This window comes from Cryptomeria japonica, chromosome 5, assembly GCF_030272615.1.
Source record: "Cryptomeria japonica chromosome 5, Sugi_1.0, whole genome shotgun sequence".
In the NCBI taxonomy this organism is placed as follows: domain Eukaryota; kingdom Viridiplantae; phylum Streptophyta; class Pinopsida; order Cupressales; family Cupressaceae; genus Cryptomeria; species Cryptomeria japonica.
In genome coordinates, this window is record NC_081409.1 from 773,758,232 (window position 1) to 773,784,582 (window position 26,351).

The following is a 26,351-nucleotide window of genomic DNA, read 5'->3' on the forward strand; positions in this document are numbered from 1 at the left end:
TTTTTTTTCGCGTTTTTTGTTTTATTTATTATTTTCGGCCTGGAGACGTTGGGAGACGCCTTGCTGACTCCCGCCCACGTCTCCTGTAACTGGAAACGCATCCAATGGCGACTCCCACACGGGATACGCGAACCAGTATCCGGTTCGAGTCTCCAAGGGTCTAGGGTACGTTTCCCTGCAACCCAGCTTTATTAAGCCCATATGTGAGGTGATCAAATTTGCAGATTCAGATAAGGCATGTTTGGGAGAGGTTTATGAAGCAATAGATTCCATGTGTGAAAGAGTAAAGAAGATAACTGATGCAAAAGATATTTCTCTATATCCTTTGATAGGAGAAAAGTTACATGGAAGGTGGAACAAACTTAACACACCTCTTCATTGTGCTGCCTATGCCCTTAATCCTAAATGGTATGATATAGAAGTGACCAAAAAGAGAGCTCCACATCAGGATAGAGAGGTAATGAAGGGCTTTTGGGCTGCGGTTAAAAAGATTTATGGCCAAGGTGAGGAAGCTTCAATTATGAGGACTCAATGGAATAAGTTTTCACGTGGGCAAGGTGATTTTGCTTCTGTGGAAGCTATATATGATATGAAAGTAAAGAAAGACCCTATAGAGTGGTGGTGGAATCATGGAAGTGAAGCCCCTGAATTGCAATCATTTGCAATACGATTACTCTCACAAGTGGCTAGCTCTTCATCTTGTGAGAGAAATTGGAGCACTTATGGGTTCATTCATTCACTGAAGAGGAACCGATTAGGATCAAAGAAAGCAGAGAACCTGGTGTACATTCATAGCTCACTTCGTCTTCTCTCTCGTGTAGATCCTGGATACAATGAGGGTCCTTCGGCAAAATGGGATCAAATTTCACCTGATGGAGACGTTGCAGCCATTGTAGATGAAGTGGCTGAAGCAGATGGACTAGCTGATTTACCCCCTGTTATTCTACCATCAGAGGAACCCGAATTCGAGAGTGATGACTATTTGGAGAGCCTCATAGCTGATGACCTTGATATGGATGATCATGGCGAAGAAGAGTAGATTATAAATATAAAATTTCTGATTTTTGCTTTCAGTTTTTGGTTTGCGTATCAGCTTGCTGTTTATCAAGCTATCTTCAATATGTAATCAGTATCACTAATCAGTTTGAAACTATGACACAATGATTGTATGGCATTTTGATCCTAAACTTCATAGTTAATAGTTAATACTTAATGTTATTTCTTGTTTTGAAAGTCCAATGTCATCAGATTTTCAGATTTTCTATAAATTATTAAATTATATTAAAAAAAATAAATTGGCGTCTCCAAGTACCCACGTCTCCTATTTTGAAAAAATAGCCGTACCAGTACCAGTACAAGTACCCGACGTCTCCAAGAACCCCCGTACCCATGCAACCTTGATTATTTCCCTCTAAAAAGCTATACAAGGAGGTGTTGGGCGCTCATTTTGAGGGAGACCGATGGATGTGATATTGTTATGCAGCTAGAATGAATTTGGGTTCTTTCAAATTTTTTGAGGACGAAAACGCTCTCAAGAGTTTTAGTTTTGGGGATGAAACCCCCCTAGCTAGATTGGTGTGATTCCATCCTGGGATCACCATTGTTACAATTTGGAGTTCCAGATTTGTTGCTGCAAAATGGATGTGTCTGATGTCATTTGGAGCTACAGATATGAGAAGATTTTGTTTGAGTTTTTGCTCAGTTTGGAGGAGATATTGCCTGCAGTACCATCCCATTCATGTCAGGTTGTACAACTTGTAGTAGCTATGAATTTTATTTGCAGTTGTTTGGGTGCCATGAATAAATCATTGCAGGATGCCTTTATTAAACATGAGCTGACTGCACTATTTCCTTGTTGGGCCGTACTTATCATGGTTAGCTATACTATGGCTGGAAGTGTGGCATGAGGATTTTTTGGGCAAGTGGTTGGCATTTTAGATTGGTTTCTCCATGTGTGGTGGTGTTTGGGTCATCGGAGCCCATTCCAAGTCTTTGGGCGTTGAACGTGGTTGAATTCTGAGGTGTTATATTGATCATTTAAGGTGCCGAACCTGCTATTTCAGTGCATGATGTATACTCTTTCTAGAATGTTTGGGTGAAGTTTGAATGCCTTTTGAGTTGATAATTTCAGTCTATGATCTTGTTGTGCATGGCAAATCAAAGTTGATGAGTTTTTTTGGAGTGTTTGCTTGTTGTTTTCAAATCTGCGACTTAATTCGCTGATTTTCATTCTTCTGTATGGTGTTTTCTGAGGGTTTTATGTAATAGTGCATACCTTGGATTGTTAATGATTTGGTTGCTGGGGTGTTATTTCATCATATTTTGAATATTGGAGAAGTCTTTATCAGTGGATGTGCTGTTTGAAGGTAGTAGTACAGCAGTGTTTTGATGAGTGTGGTTGCACTGCTACAGTCACATCAGACCCTATACAGCCCCTCTTACCAGCAAAAAAAAGTGTTCCAGACCTGCAAAAGCTCCTAATTGCTTAATCCAAGGTACTTTCTGTGTTGGGCATTTGATTAAGATGATTATCCATCTGATTTGGCTTCATTTTGGGGTGATACAATTTTCCTAGTTTACATCAACACTTGTTATCAGCAACTAATCCTCTGATTATGATTTTTATGATGCAAATATATTAACATTGTAATGCTTTGGATGGTCATGCCGTCGAAGGCTACTATTTAATGCATTCCATAGTGTAACATTGGATGATAGTATCGCTAGTGAGTTGCTTTGATATTTGCTGATGTACTTATCCCACTGAATAAGTGGTTTTATTGTAATTCCTTGCCACTGGATAAGTGGAAAGAAGCTTGTTTTACTTTTCAAAATTGTATAAACCTTTCCACTGGATAAGTGGATGTGCCCATAAGCTTTCCTGCTGAATAAGTAGATGTGCCCTTATGCGCACCACTGATTTAAGTAGAAGATGCTTATTTACATTTCTTGTAATGCATATGCACCCCACTGAATAAGTGGTATTGGCTGGATTTCCACCTAGTGCTTTCTTTTCAGCACTGCATTTTAGTTGATTGTAATTCAGAAATATTGTATGCTCTCACCTTGCCCATATCGGGATCTGGGTGATCAAAAAGCGGGAAGGAAGTTGATTTGCATCTCTATTTCAATTGACAATTTTTACAAATTAGGGGTGTATATTACATCTTAATTGTGTAGTTATATAATCATTAGCAGATAAGCATCATTAAATCCAGTTGATTTCATAGCCTTTCAGGATTTTGTCCAAGTTCTTATTGGGGCGAGCAATAACAATCTATTCAAAATTTCAAGTTTTAAATCTATAACTAATCTTTTGCCATATCAGTAAGCATCTCAATCCGTCACATCGAATCTGAAAATCTTAACAACACTCACATGTTCCACAAAATCAACTTTATATTTATTCATTTACCATCACACAGTGTATGCATAGGGAGAAAGCCAAAGATTAATGGGTTTTTGCGTAAAAAACAAATACCATTAAAGCGTCAAGGAAGAAATTACAATTTATTTATTTCTCAAATCAATGAATGATAACTGTGGTTCACAATCTCATGTAGGGAGTGCATCTCATTGCCTCCCCTAGCATAAATTGTCTATTCACAAGGTTTAAAGTTCTAAATCATATTCTCATAGAATTATAGCAGCATAGGTTGTTATTAGGAAGAGCTCTTTTAAAAATTCAGAAAACACTGGTATAGTAGTCCTTGGAGAAATGAGTGTTACGCTTACCTTCCCCATAAAAACAATCTTAAGTACAAGAATTGGAAAAGGATTTGCTGGATTTATAACACCACTCAAGTTCAGTTGCTCTGCAGTAGGCACATGGTTCTCCATGTCTAGACTTTTGTAGGCTAATTTATCCACCATTGATAGAGCATTGGGATCTCCCATAATGCACATCCCTCTTACAAAGGATAGCACACAAGCTAATACACTAAGGTTGAATGTTTCACTATGAAATGAGTTATGGTGCACAACATCACACATTACAAATTATTTGAGAGGGATGAACTGACTTCGAATCTTCATACATCCAAGGAACCCAGTCAAGAAATTTGTTAGGCTATTATCAATGGTCTGTATGGGAAATTCAAGCAGTAATATACTCTAGAAGAGAAGGAGGGACTTTGTCAAACAGTTATCATGCATGCTCAAAACAAGACTATTGGGTCAAATAGGAGTAAGGATCCTCCAAAAACAAACAATTAAAACTATAAAATCGTCTATTTTTACCTTTGATCATTCTCAGTCCCTTAGTTACTGGATATATGGCTTAACTATATTAGAACAGTATCTTAAAATTGATTTACTTGCCCCGGTCTTTAACCCTAGGCTGGTTTGCATGGAATTGATTTTCATCAAATAAAATAGACATCTCAATAACCTCTTTAAACATGGGGCAGGGACAACTATTGAAATATAAGCATTCTAATACAAGTGCCACATCTTTATGTTCCAAACAAATAATAGAGTAACATTCATATCTCATGTTCCAAAATAGAGGAGAACAAACAATGGTGCAAAGATCATACCTTGTTCATAGATATTGCCCTAGCAATTGCTTCTAAACTTTCCCAACTTCAAAATAATGCTAAAACAAGCTCAAACTAATTACACGAGTACCTTGCATCCAAAATGAAATGTGGGTCTACTCCTTAATGTAAACTGTCAACTCCCTTTTATCCACTACCACTTGGTTGATGATTGTGTATGGAACTTGAGGGTTCCACCAATAACCAGCTCCAAGCAGGTGAACTTCCTACCGAACAATAATAAAGGTCCAATGATGCATGTTTTGAGGGAATTTGAAGGTTAAAATTTTTTAGTGACTTCCTGCTCAACTCTCACTTATCTCACTTTCCTACTCTTACATTTCCTAACCTTTTGGCATTCAAAAGTTACCTTACAAGAAGGAATAAAATTCAAAACACCATGTTTTTGGATATTAAGAAAGCTTTGTTATTTGTAAGGTGACCCTAGGTATTACTTTCTCCACACATCACTGCATAAAACCAGCTCCTATTTCCAACTTAATTTTTCTACACAAGGTGACAACAATAAACATAACCTAGGCAGGTTACTAAAGGAAAACAACACGAGGTAGAAGCATCTTGGGGTAGTGCAATCTTGCATCAACCAAAACTAATTATATGTTTTGCAGGGATGGGTAGGCAAATAAAGCGAGTATTCTTTGATCAAAGGTCATGTCGACATTGTCGAGCATGAACAAAAGTGAAAATTCATCATATGAAGCAAAGAGGCAAGAATGTAAATAGTCAGCTCTAATGTGAAGAAGAAAGAGATAATGTCGGAAAACCAATCTTTAAATTGGTCTTTCAATAATGAAGAAGGGGAACTCTTGAAGGGAAAATAGCAAGTGCTCTTGGAGAGGGAAAAGAAGGGGGGTTTCTTCTTGGTCTAGTGGGGCTCTTGGAGAGAGGAAAAACCCTGTTCATTCTTGTAAAGAGAGATCAAGTGAATTAATACAAGTCTTTGAAGGCTTGGCACAAATTTTTAATCTATGTTACTGTTGCGCATGTAATGTCCCCTTCTCCTTAGCATGTGGACATTCACAAGGTTGGCCTATAATTGACCCTCGCAGGCCAAGGAGTTGATTAGGGGATCAACTTGGCGGAAATTGGTGGCTTCACATTTTATTTCTATTTGGTTTTATGGAGAAATAAGGGGATAACACGTATCATGAGACGTGTGCACTTTAATAATAATGAAATAATATTTTATAAGTGCAATTAAAATAATAAAGTGTACCTACTCGAATCTTCTAGAAGGAATCTTATGATGGGTTATGAAAAGAATAAATAGAAGAGGGTAATACATGTTTGATCATCAGTTGTTTGTTATCTTCTTTGTATTGTGGTTGTGGAGCCAAGGGTTGTTCACAGATTTGATCTTAGGGAATGATACCTCCCTTCGATCCGCATAACTGAGGAGGTGAAAGATCCTCTGAAGGGTTGCTTTGAGAGTGAGGAACATTCAGTTCTTCACATTGAACTAACAAGAGAGAGATAGGTATAAGGTGTAGAGAAAGTGGTAAATCCTACACTAAGTGAATAGTGGGTAGAGGGTGCTTATAGTGCTCTCCATCTTCTAGCAGAGTGTGTTGGATAGAAGGCAAAAAGAGAGGTGAAACATCATCTATTGGATTGATACTGGGTAGAGGGTGTTTAGAGTGTTCCCTATCTTTTGGAGTTGGGTAGAGAATGAAGAGTTGAAATTTAGTCTAATATCAAGAGTTGGATTATGCAAAAGTTGTATAGTCTGACTATTCACGAGTCAAGATACCTCTTAGAAGAGGAGTTGTAAGAGGTAGAGAAAGATTTGTTTATGTGCCTAGAAGACTAAGTGAAGTTAAGAACTTGTTAAGAATTGTGTGAGTGAAGTTCGACATTGTTTATGGGAGAAGAATTGGTGTGAATAAAAGAAAAGATAAAGAGTTGAGAGTAAAGTATTGGGACCAGTACATAAACAATTGTTAGATGCAAGAGAAGACAAATATGAGCATCATAATGATCTTGCCATGGGTATTAACATGAATGCTTTGAGAACAAAAGAGAAGGAAGTGGACCTTTGACTGCAAAAGAGAAGGAAATGGAGAGTGGGGCAAAAGGTGCAGCCTAAAATGTGGAAGAAAAGGAGGAAGACTTGGAATGTTTAAGTGTAACAACAATACGTGATCAAGCAGATGAAGTAGATGACCATCTCTTACTTGAAGACGATATGTAAATTCCAGTTGAGAAGAAGGAAGGTTGTGAGCAACACATAGAATAAGAAATCCTTATGGGGAAGGATAGGGAGGTGTTAGTTGTTAGACTTGAAGAGGACGAAACAACACAAATATATTCTTTACTGGATACAAAAGTGGAGGTGAATGAAGTGCAAGTGAATGCAATTGATGAGGACTTTGATAAAGTGCTAAGTGATGAGGAGAGTCATGTTGCAGTAGGATATGCAAGTGGAGCCAAGAAGGGTGGAAAGAAATCGGAGCAATCAGCACAAGGCACAAGAGAAGTGTTAAAGAAATAAGAACTTGGAAAAGCAAGAGGAAGAATAGAGCTTGGTGGAGGTGGACCGACATAGGTGATCAAAAACTGATATGGGAATGGAGAGGAAAAAAGAGGAAGATGGTTATGGTCCAACATGTGGCTGGAAAAAATAAATAAAACAAGTAACAAGCTTTTAAGGTATCTCACATGGTGGAAGGGTACACAATGGCCTGCTCAGCAGGATAAAAGGATGGTTCTGTTGTCTAGTTTTAATTTGTGAGCACAATGTTATAACTCTTACTTAGAACAAGGAGGCAAATAAAGTGAGTCCTCTTTGATGAAAGGTAATGTTGAGCATGAATGAAGGCAAAGAGTCATCACATGGAAGCAAAGGGTCAGCATATGGAAGTGAAGAGACAAGATTTCAAAGAGCTAGCCCAATTGTGAAGAGACAATAGACAAAGTGTTGGAAAACCAATCTATAATTTTTTTTTTATAATAATGAAGAAGGGGCGCGGGGGCTCTTGAAGGGAAAAGAGCAAATGGGGCTTTTGGAGAGGAAAAAGAAAGAGAGGTTTTCTTTTTGGTAGAGTGAGACTCTTAGAGGAGGAGGAAAAACTCAGTTTAGATTTTGTAAAGAGATATCAAAGAGAATTCAAGTGAATGAAGACGAGTCTTCAAAGACATGTCTAAAATTTCTAATCTATATTTTTGTTCTTCATTTCCTTTGTGTTCTAATTCTGAGTTAAAACCATAGAATTCTGTGTCTTAATAGTGTATCACAGATATGCATATTAAATCTGGGTTTTGGCTGCTAGAATAAGGCCACTATTAATTTCGTTCCCTGTTATTGACTGCATCACGACTTGTTAACCATGACAATGTACAAGATAAAAGGGTGGATGGAAAATCAAACACAAAAGAAGTGGTGAGGCAAAGAAGACTTTTACAATTATGCTCATAGATACATACTTTGATGCAATGACTACTCAAATGCACAATTATGCATGCATGGTGCTGATGAAACTACCTTTGGGATGGGATATACGATGCAACTTAAAGGAAGGAAAATGTAGTAAACAGCTTTATTGAATAATTCTGCTAGGGAAGGCAATTGTGTACATCAAAAACCATCCATGTGGGATAGGTAATTAGTCACAGATGAGTGTTTGCCAGTGAGTTTGCCATACTTTGAATGAGAGTGGGGAGGCTTTTATAGAGGCAGCTTGTGGAATTTGATCCCATGCTGGGCAGTAGATGGTGTAGTTACTGATTCATTGTTGTACAAAAAAACACCATAAACTAAGAGGTACGCTCCTCACAGTCAATTGCTCTGTTGGTAGATGCCTTTTGAATAGGTCTCTTGACATTGGCTGAAAGAAAATAGATGGCTAAATAGGGAGGGAGAAGAGAGATGAATGATAGGCCAATAAGAATATCCAAATGAATTAACTCGTGAATACCAAGATTCAGGATTAATATTAGAACTGGGGGTTTTCTTTGAAGGGAGGTGTTGATGTGTCTTTTGTACACGACCAAACACAGAATAAAATACCTAAAGGTACCTTATCCTCTCTTGAACAAAGTTTCCCGACTGCTGAAGATCTCGCCGAAGGATCAGTCGGAGTAACTTTAAGGTTCTGATATGTAGGCTCTCTACGTGTGGATAAGCTCTTGCGGTATGATGTGATTTTGCTGGAATCACAAGGGGACTTACTTTTGACGACCTGAACGTCTGATTTGTTGGAATCACAAGTCCTATTTACTAACTGGAAGATAAAGAAATGGCAAAAGATACAAGGTTCAGGAAGTCTACTCTAAGACCTAGAATGCGAGAAGATGGATGAATGACCAGGTGGAGTCCTACTGGGCTGGGTCTCACCATTAGGCTTGAACAATCCGACACCAACTCAGTGCGATCTTTTGAGGGATGCTTCAAATATATTCAAATCAGATACCATCAGATACTGATCATCATTCAAGTTAATGCATGAACAATAGACGTGTAACAACTTGAGATTAAGCTCATTCTATGGCAGTTGACCACGCAAGGCGCACTTACAGTGAGCAATAGGCTAGTGGTTTGGACTAGGGGGATTCCATGCGAGTGCATTCATTAACTTCTTTCATTCAATCTAATGATTTATCATCTACAATGAAGATTCAGCAAGAGACCATGCATATTGCAAAGAAACGACACATTTCACCATATCTTCAATGAAAAGGGGGTTCATTTACAATCAAGGCAACAATTTCTTGCCTTCTCTTCCTAATCTACTCTAATTGCTATTCTATTTGCTATTCTCTATTAATCAATCTCTGACTATTATCTATTAACCCACTATTAACCTTTACAAATGAGGAGCCAGGGCTTTATATAGAGAGCCCTTTACAGATTGACTACTCTGATTGACTTAGGATCAATGGCTAGGATTACAGATAGAAATCCTAATTAGGTTTTCTTATAACAAACTTCCTTAGCCAATGAGAAAATTACATTCCTGGAGCGAGGACCAATAGGAAGCAGGGGTAGGTACACTGAAGTTTGTGCCACCTCCGATGAGTCAGGTACATTGAATCTGGACATGCTGAGGTGGACCAATCTAACTGGAGGAGCAGTGACTGGGATGCCACCTTGTCTGACGTCTGCATCTTGGTTGATTCTTTTCTGTCTTTGACGTGATGACTGATGTACTTCCTTTGCTTGATGAGGCTCCCTTATTGTCTGTGGAATGTCCTTGATGAGGATGGACTGGAAGAGGTCGTCCTTGCCCTGGCCTGGTCTTCCTCTATCTGCAAAATAAACCAAAAGATGATTAAGGATACATAATAAATTCATTTAGCATAGCATTTTCTACCTTAAATCATCAATAAGAGTTATCAAAATGAAGTTCGCTTGAAATCCTTCCCAGGGACAAGCCCCATAAAATTTCGCCTTGGACCCTGGCCAAGGACAGGACCTATTTGGGATTTTCGCCCTGAACCCTCTGGAAGGGTCAAGAGTGAAATTCTTGTTAAAGCTCAAATTCCATCATTTTATTGGTTCAAAATTCCTCCCAAGGCAAGCATATGCTTAGTTTTCTCTTCTCCAAAGCTTAGGGATCCATGTCTTGACCTTGGTTATGGGCAAGTTAGGTGAAATTGAGAATTTCGCTCTGGACCCTTTGGAAGGGTCAGGAGCGAAATTCAAGCTTTAGACTTATTTCTTGACTTCCTTCTCTTCAATTCACCTAGCAAGGCAAGAATACCTCACTCCACCTTCAACCATGCCATAGGAATCAATGTTTTGGCTTCACTCAAGGAGAAAATGGTTGATTTGGAGAATTTCGCTCTGGACCCTTTGGAAGGGTCAGGAGCGAATTTCTCTCTTTGCTTGTTTTCCCTCACTCAATTCCATTTCTTTCACTTTGTTATTACTTGATTCTCCATTTGAATCCTTTTCTCAACTTGACAACACTTACTTGGCCTCAAAAATGGCTAATAAGGAGAATTTTGCCAAAAACCATGGCCAGGGACAGGACCTATTTAGGATTTCGCTTTGGACCCTTTGGAAGAGTTAGGAGCGAAATCCTTGTCCAAGCTTAAAATCTTCATTTCTGGAGGCGACAATCCATTCAAGGGCAATCCTAGGGGCATCTCCCAACTTCTCCCACCTTGGTCTAGGCTTAGCTTGGCATAAAAAATGAAAGGAAAAGGTAGTTTTAAGGAAAGGGTCCAGAGCGAAATTCATATTTTGAGCTTATTCTTTCATTCCTCTCACTTCCATCCACCTTCAAAGGCAAGGTCACGCCACTTCACACCCATCCAAGCCATAAAAACCAAGGATTTGACTTGCTTTGAAGGGAAAATAGGTGATTTTAGGAATTTCGCTCTAGACCCTTTGGAAGGGTCAGGAGTGAAATTCATGATTTAGCTCAATTCCTTCAAATTTGATAATCACCAGCAAGTCAAAGTCACACCTAAGGACACTTCCAATCCTAATTCACCTTGAACCACCCTAGACTTGGCATAAAATTGAGGGAAAAGAGTGGTTTTGTGAAATTTCGCTCTGGACCCTTTGGAAGGGTCTGGAGCGAAATTTCAACTCTAGGCTTGACTCTTCATCTTTTCAACTCCAATCTTCTTTGCAAGGTAAAAATACACCACTCTTCGCTCAAGGAATAAGGTTTGTGGCCTAAACATGGAAGCAAAAAGAGGTTTATCAAGAATTTTGCTTTGGACCCTTTGGAAGGGTCAGGAGCGAAATTCCCACTTTGGGTTGATTTAGACTACTCCATCGCCTCAATCCGATTTTCAAAGGCAAGAACACATCAAAGTCTTTCCAACCATGCCACAAAAGTCAAGAATTTGACCATCTCCAAGAAGAAAATATGAGTTTCCAAGAATTTCGCTTTGGACCCTTTGGAAGGGTCAGGAGCGAAAATCTTGTTTTAGGACAAAATCCTTCACATTTTTACATCCCATCACTTCAAAAGGCAAAGACATGTTAATCCACTTCCAAATATGTCCAAGGAACTAGAATGTTGGTCTAAACAAGGAAGAAAATGAGATTTATGGGTAATTTCGCTCTGGACCCTTTGGAAGGGTCAGGAGCAAAATTTCCATTCTTGGACAAAACCCTCACTTTTCAATACTTCCAATCACTTCCTTAGGCAAGAACATATCAAAACCTTCACAACATGCCTTGGAAACTAAGACCTTGGTCTAATCCAGGAAGGAAAGGGTGTCTTCTAAGAATTTCGCTCTGGACCCTTTGGAAGGGTCAGGAATGAAATTCATAAATTAGGTTGATTTCACTCTCCATTGCCTCAATTCACCTTCTTTCAAAGGCTAGAACACCTCAAGGTCACTCCCACCATGCCTTAGAAGTCCAAAACTTGGCCATATCAAGGAAGATAATGAAGGTTATGTGAATTTCGCTCTGGACCCTTTGGAAGGGTCAGGAGCGAAATTCCTACTTGGGCTCATTTCTCACCTTTTTCCTCCCTTTCTTGGCTTGAATATGACTTCTTAGGCCTCCTCCTACCATCATCAAGTAAAATTGCTCTCAAAGTGGCATTTATTTCAAGGCCTAAGTGAGAAAATAAGGTCATTCAAGAATTTCGCTCTGGACCCTTTGGAAGGGTCAGGAGCGAAATTCATCTTTAGGCTCAAATCTTGACTTCATTTCTCACATTTCTTAATCCAAACAAGTGTTTTGCCCTTAATAATGCCTGGGAATGAGTTAGTTCTAAGTTTGGATCAAAGTAGAATCTCTTATGGAGAATTTCGCTCTGGACCCTTTGGAAGGGTCAGGAGCGAAATTGAAATTCGCTTTGGACCCTTTGGGAGGGTCAGGAGCGAAATTTGACATTTTGATCTCTCCGTCAGGATTCATATATGGAATATAACATTTAAGTATAAGTGACATTTCCTTATATCTTTCTTCTTTCTTATACTTTAAGTTATATTCCATATATACTGCCAGGATGTTTGAGAGTGGTTTCGGAGCTCGAGGAGTTATAATGCGAAATCTAGTTTTTGGAGGATTCTTCAATTTTCCAGACAGTCAAATTTCAGGATCAGGAAGACATTCCAGACAGCCAAATTTCAGGGCATTTGAAGATCAGGATGACATTCCAGACTTCATCACTCACCAACTTGACCTAACTTAGACCTTCAAAGAGGATATTCACTCACCAAGCAAGACACAATTAGCAACAAGAGCAAAACCAGGCCCTAAGGAAGACTTTCAAAGAAACCCTAACTTGGAGCATCCACTGACTTACCTTTAGCTAAAACAGAGCCTGCTATCTTAGTGATCCCTCTGACAACACTCAGAATGCAAAGGCTAACAGACAAAACCCTAAAAGACCTAAAAAAAAACAAACCCCAGAAAGCAAAAAGTAGGGGTCCCCATTTGCAATGGGGCGATGTGTGAATACATCACAACATCTAGCGCTACCTTGAATAAATGTTCCTGAACATTTCAGAGATAAAGACTCAATTGACACTTAGAACCTCCGGGAAATTCAACCCAACGTATCAAGAGATTAGAAAATGTACTCAAAATGGAAGGAGATTCCTTAATCAGATCAAGACACTTAGTCTTTGATTACCCAGGTGTGTGCAAGTGTATTCATTCCTCTCGACAAGACAATTATGACCTTCAGGTTCTCCTGTGATCGGCTACGTAGTATGTCTAAACTTCATAAGCATCCTGGATAGAGCCTCGCTGCTAGTCAGACGTCCATAGTCCCGACGAGGTTATCGCCACAATCTCACGAACATTGCTCCATTGCCAGCCGGGCGTCCATAGCCTGGATGGAGTTACTCGCATATTCCCATTAGCCAATTTTTATATTTCATTTCATTTCGTTTTTTCTAGATTTTTCTCTTTCATTTTCTCATTTTTTCTTTTTGATATTGCTTTTTCATTCTATCAATTCCTTTGGCTTGTAAGCAGTGAAGCTTACTAGGGTTTGAGGACTGCGGTGGCGCTGAAGCCAGATTTTAGATTTTTCACTAATCACAGCTTTGCCTGAAAACCATAATGACTCAGAGTCTATTAATGTGTGAAGATATAGTAATGAACAGATGTTGGCATCAAGACACAGAAAATGATTCCCTTCCAAGTCAAATACAGGTCCTAATCAGATGATAAAATTGGAGAGGAAAAGCCTCGGATTCAAAGCACTTTATGAATAGATATCTAAGAAATGAGTCTAACATAAGATCCAAGATATTGCCAGTGTGTGAGCAACAACACAGACGCCTTTCTCACAAGATGGAGGCTCCCACTCAGGACACCTAAACTAAACCAACCGACAACAAACCGACCAACAGACCGACCCAAAGCAAACTAAGCTAAAGCGCACACCAAAAGGAAACTATCTAAAGAAAGCAAACAACTAAACTACCTGAGCCACTCAGGATCCTGAGTCAAATGACTCAAAGCAGATTAAAAACAAGGCTCAAAAGACCTATAATCTAAAACACACGAAAGGGAAACCTACTCTAACCCTATATACAAGACTCCCAGACTCAACACGACTCAAGGAAGCGAAATATGTACATGACTTTACATGATTTCTCAGGTTGTGCAACGGGAGCATGGCAAATGTGATGGTTCTCAATCGGGCAAATTCATCCTTAAACACAGAAAAGCAAGCTCTCATCAGGCATCTCTCATATTTAGGCAAGTTTTCACTTAAAATGATCAACTGGGGTAATTCGTTAGGACCATGATCAATCTAGATACAAGTTGTTTTCCCAAAATCCCCATAATCAAAATCATAATAACTTTCAAGGCTAGGATTAAGGAAAGAGACAACCTGGCATATTTCAGGCTCAGATGGAACTGCATTGTCGGGAGCGAGGTCACCTGTTGCTTCAGGAGGTCGCCATTGATGATGAACCATTCCACGAGCATTCCCAGTGTGTTGATCTTGATTAGGAAGTTCCTCTTGAAACAAGCTCAGTGCCCCTTCGAATAGCTCAACATTCTTTGTTTTCATTGAGGCATCTTGCATAAACCAAGCATCTTCATGGAATTTTGTGAGCATATCGTCAAAAACCAAGCATTCCCTGATGGATTGAGCCTCAAACATTTCCTCTAGTTGATCAAAGATAATCTCAGGTGATGTCTCATTCTCGAGCGATGTCTCGGGAGGTCGCAATTGATGATGGATCGCATCACTCACCATAGCTTGTTTATCTTGAAATTTTTTTGGCAATGATTCCTTTAGTGCTTCCTCTATATTGTCCTTCAGTGCTTCCTCAAATAGTATGATGGTGATGAAATCTTTAAGCATCATTGAACAACATCTTTTGGGATGTTGGATTGCAAGAGCCCCAAATGCTCCAGCATCATTCAGTCATACAATGTAAACCCAATAGCCACACATCTCCATTGAAGAAGTGTGATTTGTGCCCTACCTTTCAACTGATCACTAATGTTATCTAGATGAATTAGTTATGTCACCATCTGGAAATTGTCATTTGGAGACCCTTTCTCTTGCTTTCATTAGGCATCATATATTGTAATGAAATAATATATGAACTTCCAACAAAGGCTGATATATATCTGTATATTCTAAAATTATTATTATGCATGGATGCAGTAGTTTTTGTACTTGCTTTTATGAACATTTACTTGCAAATTTTGCATATGGGATAAATATATATTTGTTACTGTGACTGGATGACCATTAGACAACCATTAATAAGGGTTCAGATGTCTCCACCAAAGGCCTGGTCTAAATACTTATAAAAGTACATATTAAAATTTCAGTTTCAAACATGAAAATAAAAATGTCAGTTTAAAATATAACGTGGATAGAAAGGGCTCTAGAGATAAAAATTTAAGATCTGTGTTTACTGTGCAATGGTGCATAGGAGCAGAAGGTAAGTGCTCAATTTCCAAGAAACCAAAAACAATTAATAGCTAGACGCAAAACTTGAAGACTGATGCTTACCATGCCTTGTAGTTGAATCAATTTTGATGTTAACCATGCATAGTATTTGAAGAAGAAGCATGTAAGCTCTTACTATCCAAATTTACTCAAGAGGACGTAGGCCCAAAGGCTAAAAGGCATAATTGAAATCTCAAGGTTGGATTCCTAAAATAGTGATCCTCTGACAATCTACAGAAAGATTTTGTTTGTCATTCTTAAATAATTTGAGAGCTAACCTCTTTATATTTGTCCTCTTTTTTGTTTATGCTTTTTATAAAGCTTTAAGGCAGTCAAGGAAGGGCCCTTGAGATGCTTTTGTATTAGTCCAATTCCATGGATGGTCATCATGCAATGCAAGGTGCTGGATCAAAGTCATCCTATGTTTAATGTTATCATTAGTACTGAAATTTCTCCAATGTGTGCAAGCACAAACCTGCCTCAAAAATAGTTTGGAAGTTTTCTTGAAGTCCATGGTTTTACACAGTTGATAAGTGGTTTTGTAGTTTTTATGGAAAAGATATTAGCCTTAATTAATAATAAACCAATATCATTTATGCCTTTAAATATTGGTTTATTAACGAAAACTGAGGCTCTTTGCAATCCACATCCATTAAATTTTCTATGAAGCTAAGTGCATATATATATATATATATTTATTGTTAGTGTATTTTCCTAAACATGTTCCTTTTGTGGCAGTTGATGTTATTGCTTCAAAGTTTGAACCGAAACTTGGCAGCACACTTGTCAGGTACTGAAATTTTGATGTAATCTATGTTATCTTAACTTGTTTTAGATCAATTTGCATGTGTGCATCAATGCATATGTGTTGCACATGTATTTCTTTTTGTGTCATTATTCAAATTTTACAACCTTAAGTCCGATGTACTTCCTTCCATATTGCTGGAAAGCTTGCCTCAAAAGATTACATGAGAAAGGGGCGCAACATTTGTGACACAACACAGATAGACAAAAGCATGCCGTAAGAGATTTTTCACACTTTTCTCTTGTTTGAAATTGAATACTAAATTGTAGGCAGTTAAATACAATAGCACCATTGGAGAATCTTGGTCATGTGAAACGGGTTCGCAAGTCTTTTCTTGAAGGTAAACCATTGTCTCCTCCATAAAATCATCTTATCATTTGTATATTAGCTAGTGAAAACTTGCACATTATTTCATTGTGGCTCTTGTTTAATTCTATTATATTATTTTGTTTTTTGTTGTTTTACTTTAATCAATCAAGTTCTCTCATGTCACATGGATGTTTTGTGTGGAGTAAGAGTACATAGATAAGTTATTTGTAGGGTGTTCGTAGTGTTCTACCACCACATTACAATAGGCTTGATATGCTCCTCATATAATCCCAAATCAGGATCCCTATCACAAATTGCTTGCTTCATCTGTCCAAGCATTTTGTCAAATGTTTCATAAATCTCTTTGACTATTTAAGTCCATATCAACATATCTAATGACATCTATAATAGGTGAGATGAAGGAACAAATAAATCTACAAACCAAATTTCAAAATGGGTAAGACGCAAATTACAAAGAGTAAATGTTAATACAAAAATGAAAAATTATTATCAAGTTACTAACATTAATAATTTAATAATTGAATAAAATAATCACAAATCTCTTATCTCACAATAGACCACCAATTGTAATCAAGGATCTTTTGTTTCACACCCTTTTCTTTATTGGTATTTTCATTAGGCTATCCACCCCACTTTGGATTAACCATCATCAATTGTAGAGCCTCCAACACTTCAAGTATCCTTTCTAACAAAATGAAATGGTTGGCATATGTAGTCTCCATGGGTTTGAGCAATTCCTTCCTCAAAAAATTTTTGAAGAGAGCAAAAGAGTTGTGGTGGTTGCAAATGAACATCTGGATTTTTCTAGCTTTTACCACACTTAGTTTACACAATCTATTTTGCTTATGTCTATTAATGTGTTGTCCAATGCATGGATACAACATGGGTCCAAAAGATGTGCTTGTAAGCAACCTCCATCATGCTACCTAATTAGTGACCTCTTGAAAAACATTTGAGGCCCCAACATCCTCTATAGCCTCTTTCAAAATTTGATATTGGAAGTTTGCATCTTTGTAGTTCCCTAAGCAATCAATAGCTCTAAGAAAATAAGAGCCAATTGTACATGTGACTAATGTTGATGATTAGTTGATGTCTAATATCGGTCAACTCATCCATGACAATAGAGCAACCCATCCTAGTCTAAGTTTGCCTCATGTCCTCATCACCAAATTCACCTTAGAATATCTTTTTACCAAGGATGGTAGTGTTTAGTTAATTTCTCTAGGGGAGTAAACGAGGGATCGACAATAATTGCATCTTTGAACATTTGTTTGAAGGAGAATGTGCCACATGAAATGGGATGGCATGGGCATAGAAAAATTTGGCAAAGGAAGACTTTACCACATCATTTGCTTGTATATTGAACATGATAGGCCTTTCACCACCACCACTGCTAGCAACCATGGATGGCATAACTAATAGTGTTTATTGAATTGGCATTAGCACACCCCTAGACCTTGTCTTTGCCTCTATAAATTATCTATTGACCGTCACCTTCTCATTCTCCTTTATATTTATTTGGACAAAGCTTAGCCCATGTGTACTATGATGCCCACAAGACGACAATATACCTTGGTGTAGCTTCCTCTAAATTTTTTGTTGCGATATGACACAACCACACTGTACTCAAAACCCTGAATTTTCTGTCTTTGTCTAGTTCTGTCTCAAATTGGAGAAGAGGTTTATTGAATTTGAAAGGGCCCTTTGCATAAGGTTTCAAGATGGTGGAAGGGCACTCAAATGGGTTATGTGGCTATTCTCTGTTACCCACAACACTCCCACACCCTAATGAACCTCTAGTTAAGGTTAGAACTCCTACATTTCTTTCTTCCGTTTTATGTTCACTGCTGTCATTGTTGTTGCCCATACTGTTTTATAAAAAGAGAACACAAGTGCAAATTGAAAATAGAAAAAAAAAAAGATTTTTTGTTTTTCTTTTAAACTTCGAAAAAAAATAGAAAAAACAAAGGAAAGATGCACTTACCTTACCTTTGCTAGTGGTTTTGTTATCTCACTCCTCACTGCTCACTAATGTTGCCTTACTTTTGTTATCTCAAGCTGCACCACCAAACCTTGCTCAAATGGTTTGGAATGGAAGATGGAGGCTTTTTTTAGTTGTTGAGGGTGGAGTGTGGTGTGGGTAATCTCAAAAGAGTACAAAAAAATGATGTAATCTGGGCTTAATTTTTTTTTTTTGGCCATTATTGCATCCATCCTCGTGTAATGCTGCTGTTTCTAGTACTTTTTTGTTGAAAAATTCTTGATAACAACAGGGAGATGGTTTCGAGACATTCTCAGATCCTTGGAACATCCTTGCTACACCTATTCATCCAAGAGGGTAGGGGATGCATCCCTAGGGAACATAATATACAAGGGATCACATTGACGGTTGGATAGTAATGTGTAACAATAGATATTGTATAGGAGTAGGTTTTATAAAACATGAGCAAATTAACAATTAAGAAGTTAGGTTTCTTGTTAGTAACTGTTATCACAAAAGCTTGCACCCTTGATGAGCTATCAACTCAGCAACCTTGTGAAACATGGAAACAACCCTGAAGTGTGGGACCTTGTGCAAGGGGGTTGAATCTCCGAAGAAGGCCGACTTCCTTCTCAATCCAAGTGCAGGTGTTGAACCAACTCAACACACCAAATCTTACTTCTAAACCTATCCTAACAACTTGCAGAGGAAAAGGGAAGAGAGAAATGCTTAAAATGAAAGGAGGTGATGCACCAAGATAAGAGATGTTTCTCTCCCCACCGAAATGGCACAAAGAATCAACTGAAATACCCAGGAGATGCACAAACTTCAGTTGCATGAATAAAATAAACGCACGTATGAAGGTTAGGACTTGCTAAATGTCAAGAGGGGAGAAGGTTTCCCACAAGTCACACCCAGAAATAGGTTAACACAACATATATGTGAAAGAAAGCCACAATCATACACTTACAATGAAGGTAAGAACACATACACAACATACATAAGTTGAAGTAAGGCAAAAATGATGATTTCAATTCATTATAAGGCCAATGGCCAAACTTACAGTTGCAGAAATGCAAGATAATTACAAGTCTTTAAGAGAAGTGAAAGAGCATAGAATAGCTCAAGCCAATAGGGAGAGAACCCCTTACGATGAGGCCTAACAACGTTTATATAGAAAACTGGTCGCAGAGGAGAGACCATTGGTCAAGGAAGAGAAGCCTCGACCCTTGTGTGTGCAGGGAAATGCTAGTTAGGGAATGCAAGGAAGTGCATGCACCTGACATTGTGTACATGCAAGCAACCTGGCCATACCCTGACAACGCAATCCTAAGAAGAAAGAGACTTCCAGAAGGTGGATTGCCTGACATTCCAAAGTCAGAGCATGCAGGCATGACATAAGTAGCCACAAATACGCATGGCCTTGTACTCCACCTGCAAAAATCGTTAAATACGCCCCTGTAGCTCCATGAAAGAAGGTTTACAAGTCGCAAGAGTTGTTGGAGCATTAAGAGCTTTGAGTGTTGATCACACCATTTGGAAGTGTTGCAAGCCGGAAGGAAGTTGGAAGACTTGGGAAACTTGGGTTTCTGAAGTTTGGGAAGACCGAAGACTTCGGAAACATGGGTTCCCGAAGTTGGTAAGACCGAAGACTTAGGCTTTGGGATTTCGGGATTCCGGGATTCCGGGATTCCGGGGTTGTTGAGGACCTAGGAGCTTGGGAACCTGGGGTTTCCGGAGTTCCGGGGTTGAGGACTTAGGAACTTGGGAACCTGGGGGTTCCGGGGTTGAGGAAGAGAAGACTTAGGAACTTGGGACCCTGGGGGTTCTGGGGTTGAGGACTTAGGAACCTCCTTCTGACAAGACAAAACTTCACACTTCATGATCCCATTGTTTTCTCTTTGATCAATCGAGGCAGCGTTGGTCTATAGAACATATCTCTGATCGATTCTCACTGATGGACCAAGGGTGTCATAAAATGACAACAGTAACTTTATTTAGTTGTTAGGTTTTAGACTAGTAGGTATGGATATTCTCCATCTTGGATATATTTAGTGATATTTTGTGTTGGTGTTTCATTTGTTTATGCTTTTTTGTACTTCGATCAATAATAACATTTGGTTCTGATATGTTAAACTATTGGACTCTTTTAGGTAAGCTTGAACTTTCCATTATTCTTTGTGTTGCTGGAGATCATTTGGGTGACCTAGAAAAAGACCTACCTCAGACTGTGATTGAACTGACAAAGGCATACCAGTTGGAACCATTTATGGCAAGAGTAAGTTCCATGATATTCAATATTCTTTTGTATATTTGTTTTTCACTTTGTATATAACACTGAAATAGGTCAATTAAGAGCTTTGTCTATGGAAGCTTCATTGTCAATGATGCAATAATTTATGTGGATTAGTTAAGAATATTTTTCCTTTTGCAAAATTCAATTAGTGCTAAACCATATCAAATATAATCTAATTCTGAAACATTTAGATGTAGTGGTTTCATAATATTTATCCTCATCATATATGCTTGTGCTAACATAGCATTTTATGTTGGTTAGTGTTTGTGCTTTAATGCCCTTAGTGGACTCATCTTACGTGTAGATAATATTTACATCATACATATCACTGTGGTGTTCTTTTTGTTTCTCCATCTGATCATTCTTGACATTGCAATCACTGAATAGGTTTCATCCATGAAGGAGTCTATATTTATATATTAACCCTGATATGCTTCATCTCTGGCATCCTTAGACATGCAAGTGGAGTTCATATCTTTATGCTAAATCTATTGCTTCGCTTTATTTACAAGTTTGGTTATCCCTCATTCAATTTATTTGGTCAGCTCTGTTGTTATGTGATCTTTTTTAATCAAGCTTACATGTACATCTCTATTGTAGAACACAAGGAAAATAATCATAGTTCATTTACATTGTACATGCATGTTTGATTTTATGGAGTCTGGGTATCCTCAGTTTGCTGTCCTTGCCTCAGGCGGCCCAATCTTGATTTTCTTTTTCTTTTTTCTGTAAACAACGTTGCATGGAACATGGTGCAAAGTGCAAACTGATTTCTGTTGTGGACTTATGTATTGATGGAAAGTTTTCATTGTCATATCTTTTGTCCCAGTTCTTAATTGACTTTGCATACACGTAGCATTCTGACATACTGTCTTTCAAGATGGTTGTATGGTAAAAAGAGTTAAACATGTTCTAATCTTCTACATTTGACTATTTGTTATATTCCTTATGAATGTTTTTTTTCCTAGCGTTTTTTTGTTGCAATATCATAAATCCACCTGAGGCATACTCCAGGGATCAGTGAAAGGAAATACAAGAGCAAGGAAAGGAAAATAAAATCCAAGAAAGTTTATGATGAAGTAATTGTTACCAAGAGAAAAGCAAAAACCTTGGAGCATCACCCAAATGTGAAGAAGGAGGCACAAGAACTTTTGAAAGGGGAAAAGCAAAGAAAAACCCCTTGTGATATTATGAATGAGGCAATGCCTAAAATGTGAGAGAGAGAGAGAGAGAGAGAGAGAGAGAGAGAGAGCGAGAGAGCGCAAGAAGCTCTTTACAATATTGTCATTAAGAAGAAATGAGAGAGGAGACATCTCTTAAATAGAGATGAGGAGAGGAGTTACAAAGTAACTCCCAAATCTATGAATGCCACCATTCATAAAATGTGTGTGCCATGTGTCCTCATCCTCTTATGGAGGAAATCTAATATTCCTTAATAAAGGAAAATAAAAGAAATGACTTGTCCTCACACATGTACTAGAGGACAAATTACATGTAGGAATTCCAAAGGAATATCCTAAACTAAATACAAATAAACCTAAGCTAAGTAAAGATTAAATATTCTAACACCCCCCCTTAAGCTTTACTTGGGGAGCTTACATCAAACCCTTCAATGGGTTGTAATCCAAGATTTTTACAATGAAATTGGAACTTTTCTTTACAAAGTGGCTTGGTCAAAATATCTGCAACTTGGTCTTCCCCCTTGCAATAGAGGAGTGAAACTTGCTTGTCTTCAATTTGTTCTCTAATAAAGTGGTGTTGGAGAGCAATGTGTTTTGTCCTTGCATGGAAAACTGGATTTTTAGCCAAGGCAATGGCACTTTGGTTGTCACAATACAATGGAGTTGGTTCGTGTTGAGGTAGACCCAAATCTTCAAGTAGTCTTCTAAGCCACAAGATTTCTTTGGAAGCATTAGTGCATCCTTTGTACTCAGCTTCAGTGGATCCAAGAGAGGTAGATTGTTGCTTTTTACTATTCCAAGAAATTGCTCCTGAACCAACAAAAAAACAATAACCACAAGTAGATTTCCCATCATTGGGATCTCCTCCTAGATCGGAATCAGTAAAACCTTTTAAAGTAAAATCAGAATTTGCATCATAAAACAAACCTACATTAATTGTTCCTTTAATATATCTTAAAATTCTTTTAGCAACTTTAAAGTGTGTTTGTTGAGGTTTAGACATGAATCTAGAAACCAAACCAACACTATAAGCAATATCTGGCCTAGTAAGAGTTAAATAATTTAAACTTCCAACTAATTGTCTATACAAAGTAGGATCAACAAGAGGAGTTTGCATATCAAGCATTAACTTAGTGCCTAATTCAATAGGAATTGAAACATGATGAGCATCATTCATTTTAAACTTATCTATGAGATCTTGAGCATATTTACTTTGAGATAAGAAAATTCCTTTAGAGGTTTGCCAAATTTGCATTCCTAAGAAATAATGTAGAAGACCTAGATCAGTCATTTGAAATTTTTGATTAAGTTGAAACTTAATATCAGAAATCAAAGTATTGGAACTTGAAGTAAGAATCAAATCATCTACATACAAGATAATAATTATAATATCATCTTCACTATGTTTAATATACAAGTTAGGATCATTTTTACTTCTAATAAAGCCTTGAGAAAGAAAGAATTCATTAATCTTTGAATACCACTCCCTAGGAGATTGCTTTAATCCATAAATTGATTTCTTTAATTTACAAACTAAGTGTGCATGACCTTCTTTAATAAAACCAGGAGGTTGAGACATATAAATTTCCTCATGTAAATCACCATTAAGAAAAGCACTTTTAACATCCATTTGGTGAATAGGCCAATTCATTCTAGAAGCTAAAGCAAGCACAAGTTTAATTGTAGGCATTTTAGCAACAGGAGCAAAAGTTTCTGTATAATTTAAGCCTTCAATTTGAGAAAAACCTCTAGCAACTAATCTAGCTTTAAATTTACTAACGTGATTATTAGCATTCAATTTAGTTTTATAAAGCCACTTGCAAGAAACAAGATTTTTACCATGAGGCAAGGGAACTAAATCCCAAGTTTGGTTAGAAGTTAAAGTATCATATTCTTCCTTCATTGCTTTTTGCCAATGCGGTTGATTTTTAGCTTGATCAAATGTTTTAGGATCATTAGAATTCATAATAGTAGTCATTAAAGCATAATTACAATAATTAACTCTTCTAGGTTGAAGTTTATCCATTTTAGCTAAGTATTCATCACTATCTTGAATTAAACATTTAAACCATTTAGGTCTTCTTTTAGAAGTAATGGATTCATCACTAGAAGAAGAGTCATGAGGAGTAGAGTTATTATTATCATCATCACTATCACTAGAAGGAATAGAAAGAGATGCATTAGGAGTAGGGTTAAGAGAAGGAGGTTGGTCCTCCACAAGCACAACTTTGGTTTGACCAAGTTCATCATCCTCCACTTTAGAACAATCATGAATGCCTTTTTCTGCAATACAAACATCTCTTGCAACTTTTACCTTGTTAGTAATAGGATTGTAAACTCTATAACCTTTAGTATTTTCATCATAACCAACAAAAATAAAAGGAGAAGATTTAGCATCTAATTTTTTTCGTTTCTCCTTAGGTTTGTGAACATAAGCTATGGAACCAAAAATTCTTAAATTCTGCAAATTAGGCTTTCTACCAGACCAAGCTTCTTCAGGAGTTTTATCCTTTAAGGCTTTGGTAGGTGTTCTATTAATTAAATATGTTGCACAAGCCATAGCTTCAGCCCAAAACTTGTAATCCATATTTTTAGCATGCAATAAACATCTAGCCATTTCAACAATTGTCCTATGCTTCCGTTCTGCCACACCATTTTGTTGTGGTGTATAAGGAACGGTAAGCTCATGTTTAATTCCAAAAGATTTCAAATAAGCATTAAATGCATTATTGACATATTCTCTTCCATTGTCAGTACGAAGAATCTTAATTTTAGAACCAGATTGCCTTTCTACAAACATATGAAATTCAGTAAACACATCAAGCACTTGATCCTTACTATGAAGGAAATATATCCATGTTCTCCTTGAAAAATCATCAACAAAGGTAAGTGCATACCTTGAACCTTGGATGGAGGGATTCTCCATAGGACCCAAGAGATCACTATGAACTAGATGCAATTTAGTATATGCCCTCCAAGATTGACCATGAGGAAAGGGTTCCCTATGCATCTTACCACTCATGCAACCATTGCAAACAATTTGAGAAGGAACAATACTAGGCAATCCATCAACCATATTTGCTTTTTGCATCAATGAAATATAATCAGAATTGAGATGGCCAAGTCTTTCATGCCATATAGTAAAATCAACAGTAGTAAGCAAAGAATACTTTGGAGGAGCAAATTCATAGAACTTGAATAAGTTATCACTATCCATTTTAGCAGTAGCAATAACATGATTAGTGTTTGGATCAATGATATAACATATGCCCCTATAAAAGTTAATCTTATAATCTTGACAAAGTTTAGGAACTGAAATCAAATTTGATTTTAATTCAGGAACATAAAGAACATCATGTAATTTCCCATTAGGAACATTCACATCACCAATAGCTTCAACTTTACAACTATGATTATTAGCTAATTGAACAGGAATATTAGAAGTATCGAGATGCAAAGATTCAAAACATTCTTTATGAGAAGTAACATGTTGAGATGCACCAGAATCAATAATCCACTCAAGTGGTTGAGAAACATTATAAGTACATGTAAATGCATGACGAGATGAATTACCATTATTATTACCTTTCTTATAATGAGGTTTATGTTGATTATTTTGATTATTTTGATTCATGGGCTTTTTACCATTTTGTTTCTTAAAACAATTATTAGTAATATGTCCATCTTTCCCACAATATGTGCAATGGGGTCTTGTTTGAGAATTATTCCTTTGATTATTGTACGTATTATTATGATTATTATTATGAGAATTGTTATGATAGGATTTAGAATGAGATTGATAATTAGAAGATTTGTGATTATTATTATTATTATTATTATGATTATGATTATGTTTATTATTATTGGATCTAAAAGTATTATTATGATTTTGATTTTTAGACATAAAAGCATGTTCACTACTTTTAAGAGTACCAAATTGAATTAATTTAGCTTCCTTTTGACGCAATAAATTACGAAAAATATCATGTTAATTGAGTAGCTAAGCTAGGAATAGCAAGTTGAGCATGAATATTCGTAATAAATTGTTGAAATTGACGAGGAAGACATTTTTTAAGAATAAGATGAATTAAACGTAAATCAGCTAGAGTAACTCCTAAACCAGTTAATTGACTATTAACAGAATCAAACTTTAATAAGAATTCATCCATAGTTTTAAAATCCGTATACCTTAGATCTTCAAGTTGATCTTGAAGTTGAATTTTTCGGGATTCATTTGAGCTATCATAAGTTGTTTTTAAAATTTCCCAAGCTTCATGCGCTTTTGTACAATTTCCAATTAAAACATACAAATCAGGAACCATTGAAATACCAATTAAACCAAGTGCTTCCTCATT

The 26,351-nt window shown here is 37.2% G+C and overlaps 1 protein-coding gene across 6 annotated transcripts in view; it reads left to right on the forward strand.

The window, feature by feature from the left end:
* LOC131031303 (tRNA-specific adenosine deaminase TAD3) overlaps positions 1-26,351 on the forward strand; it is a 91,118-nt gene that overhangs the window by 5,833 nt on the left and 58,934 nt on the right. For 4 of the 6 annotated variants that reach the window (XM_059221735.1, XM_059221733.1, XM_057962389.2 and 1 more), the window contains exons 2-4: positions 16,142-16,193; positions 16,478-16,548; positions 20,673-20,797. In XM_059221735.1, coding sequence (XP_059077718.1) covers positions 16,142-16,193; positions 16,478-16,548; positions 20,673-20,797 — 248 coding nt within the window. The remainder of the gene's footprint in view (positions 1-16,141; positions 16,194-16,477; positions 16,549-20,672; positions 20,798-26,351) is intronic. The other 2 variants (XM_059221736.1, XM_059221734.1) reach the window with 2 other exon arrangements.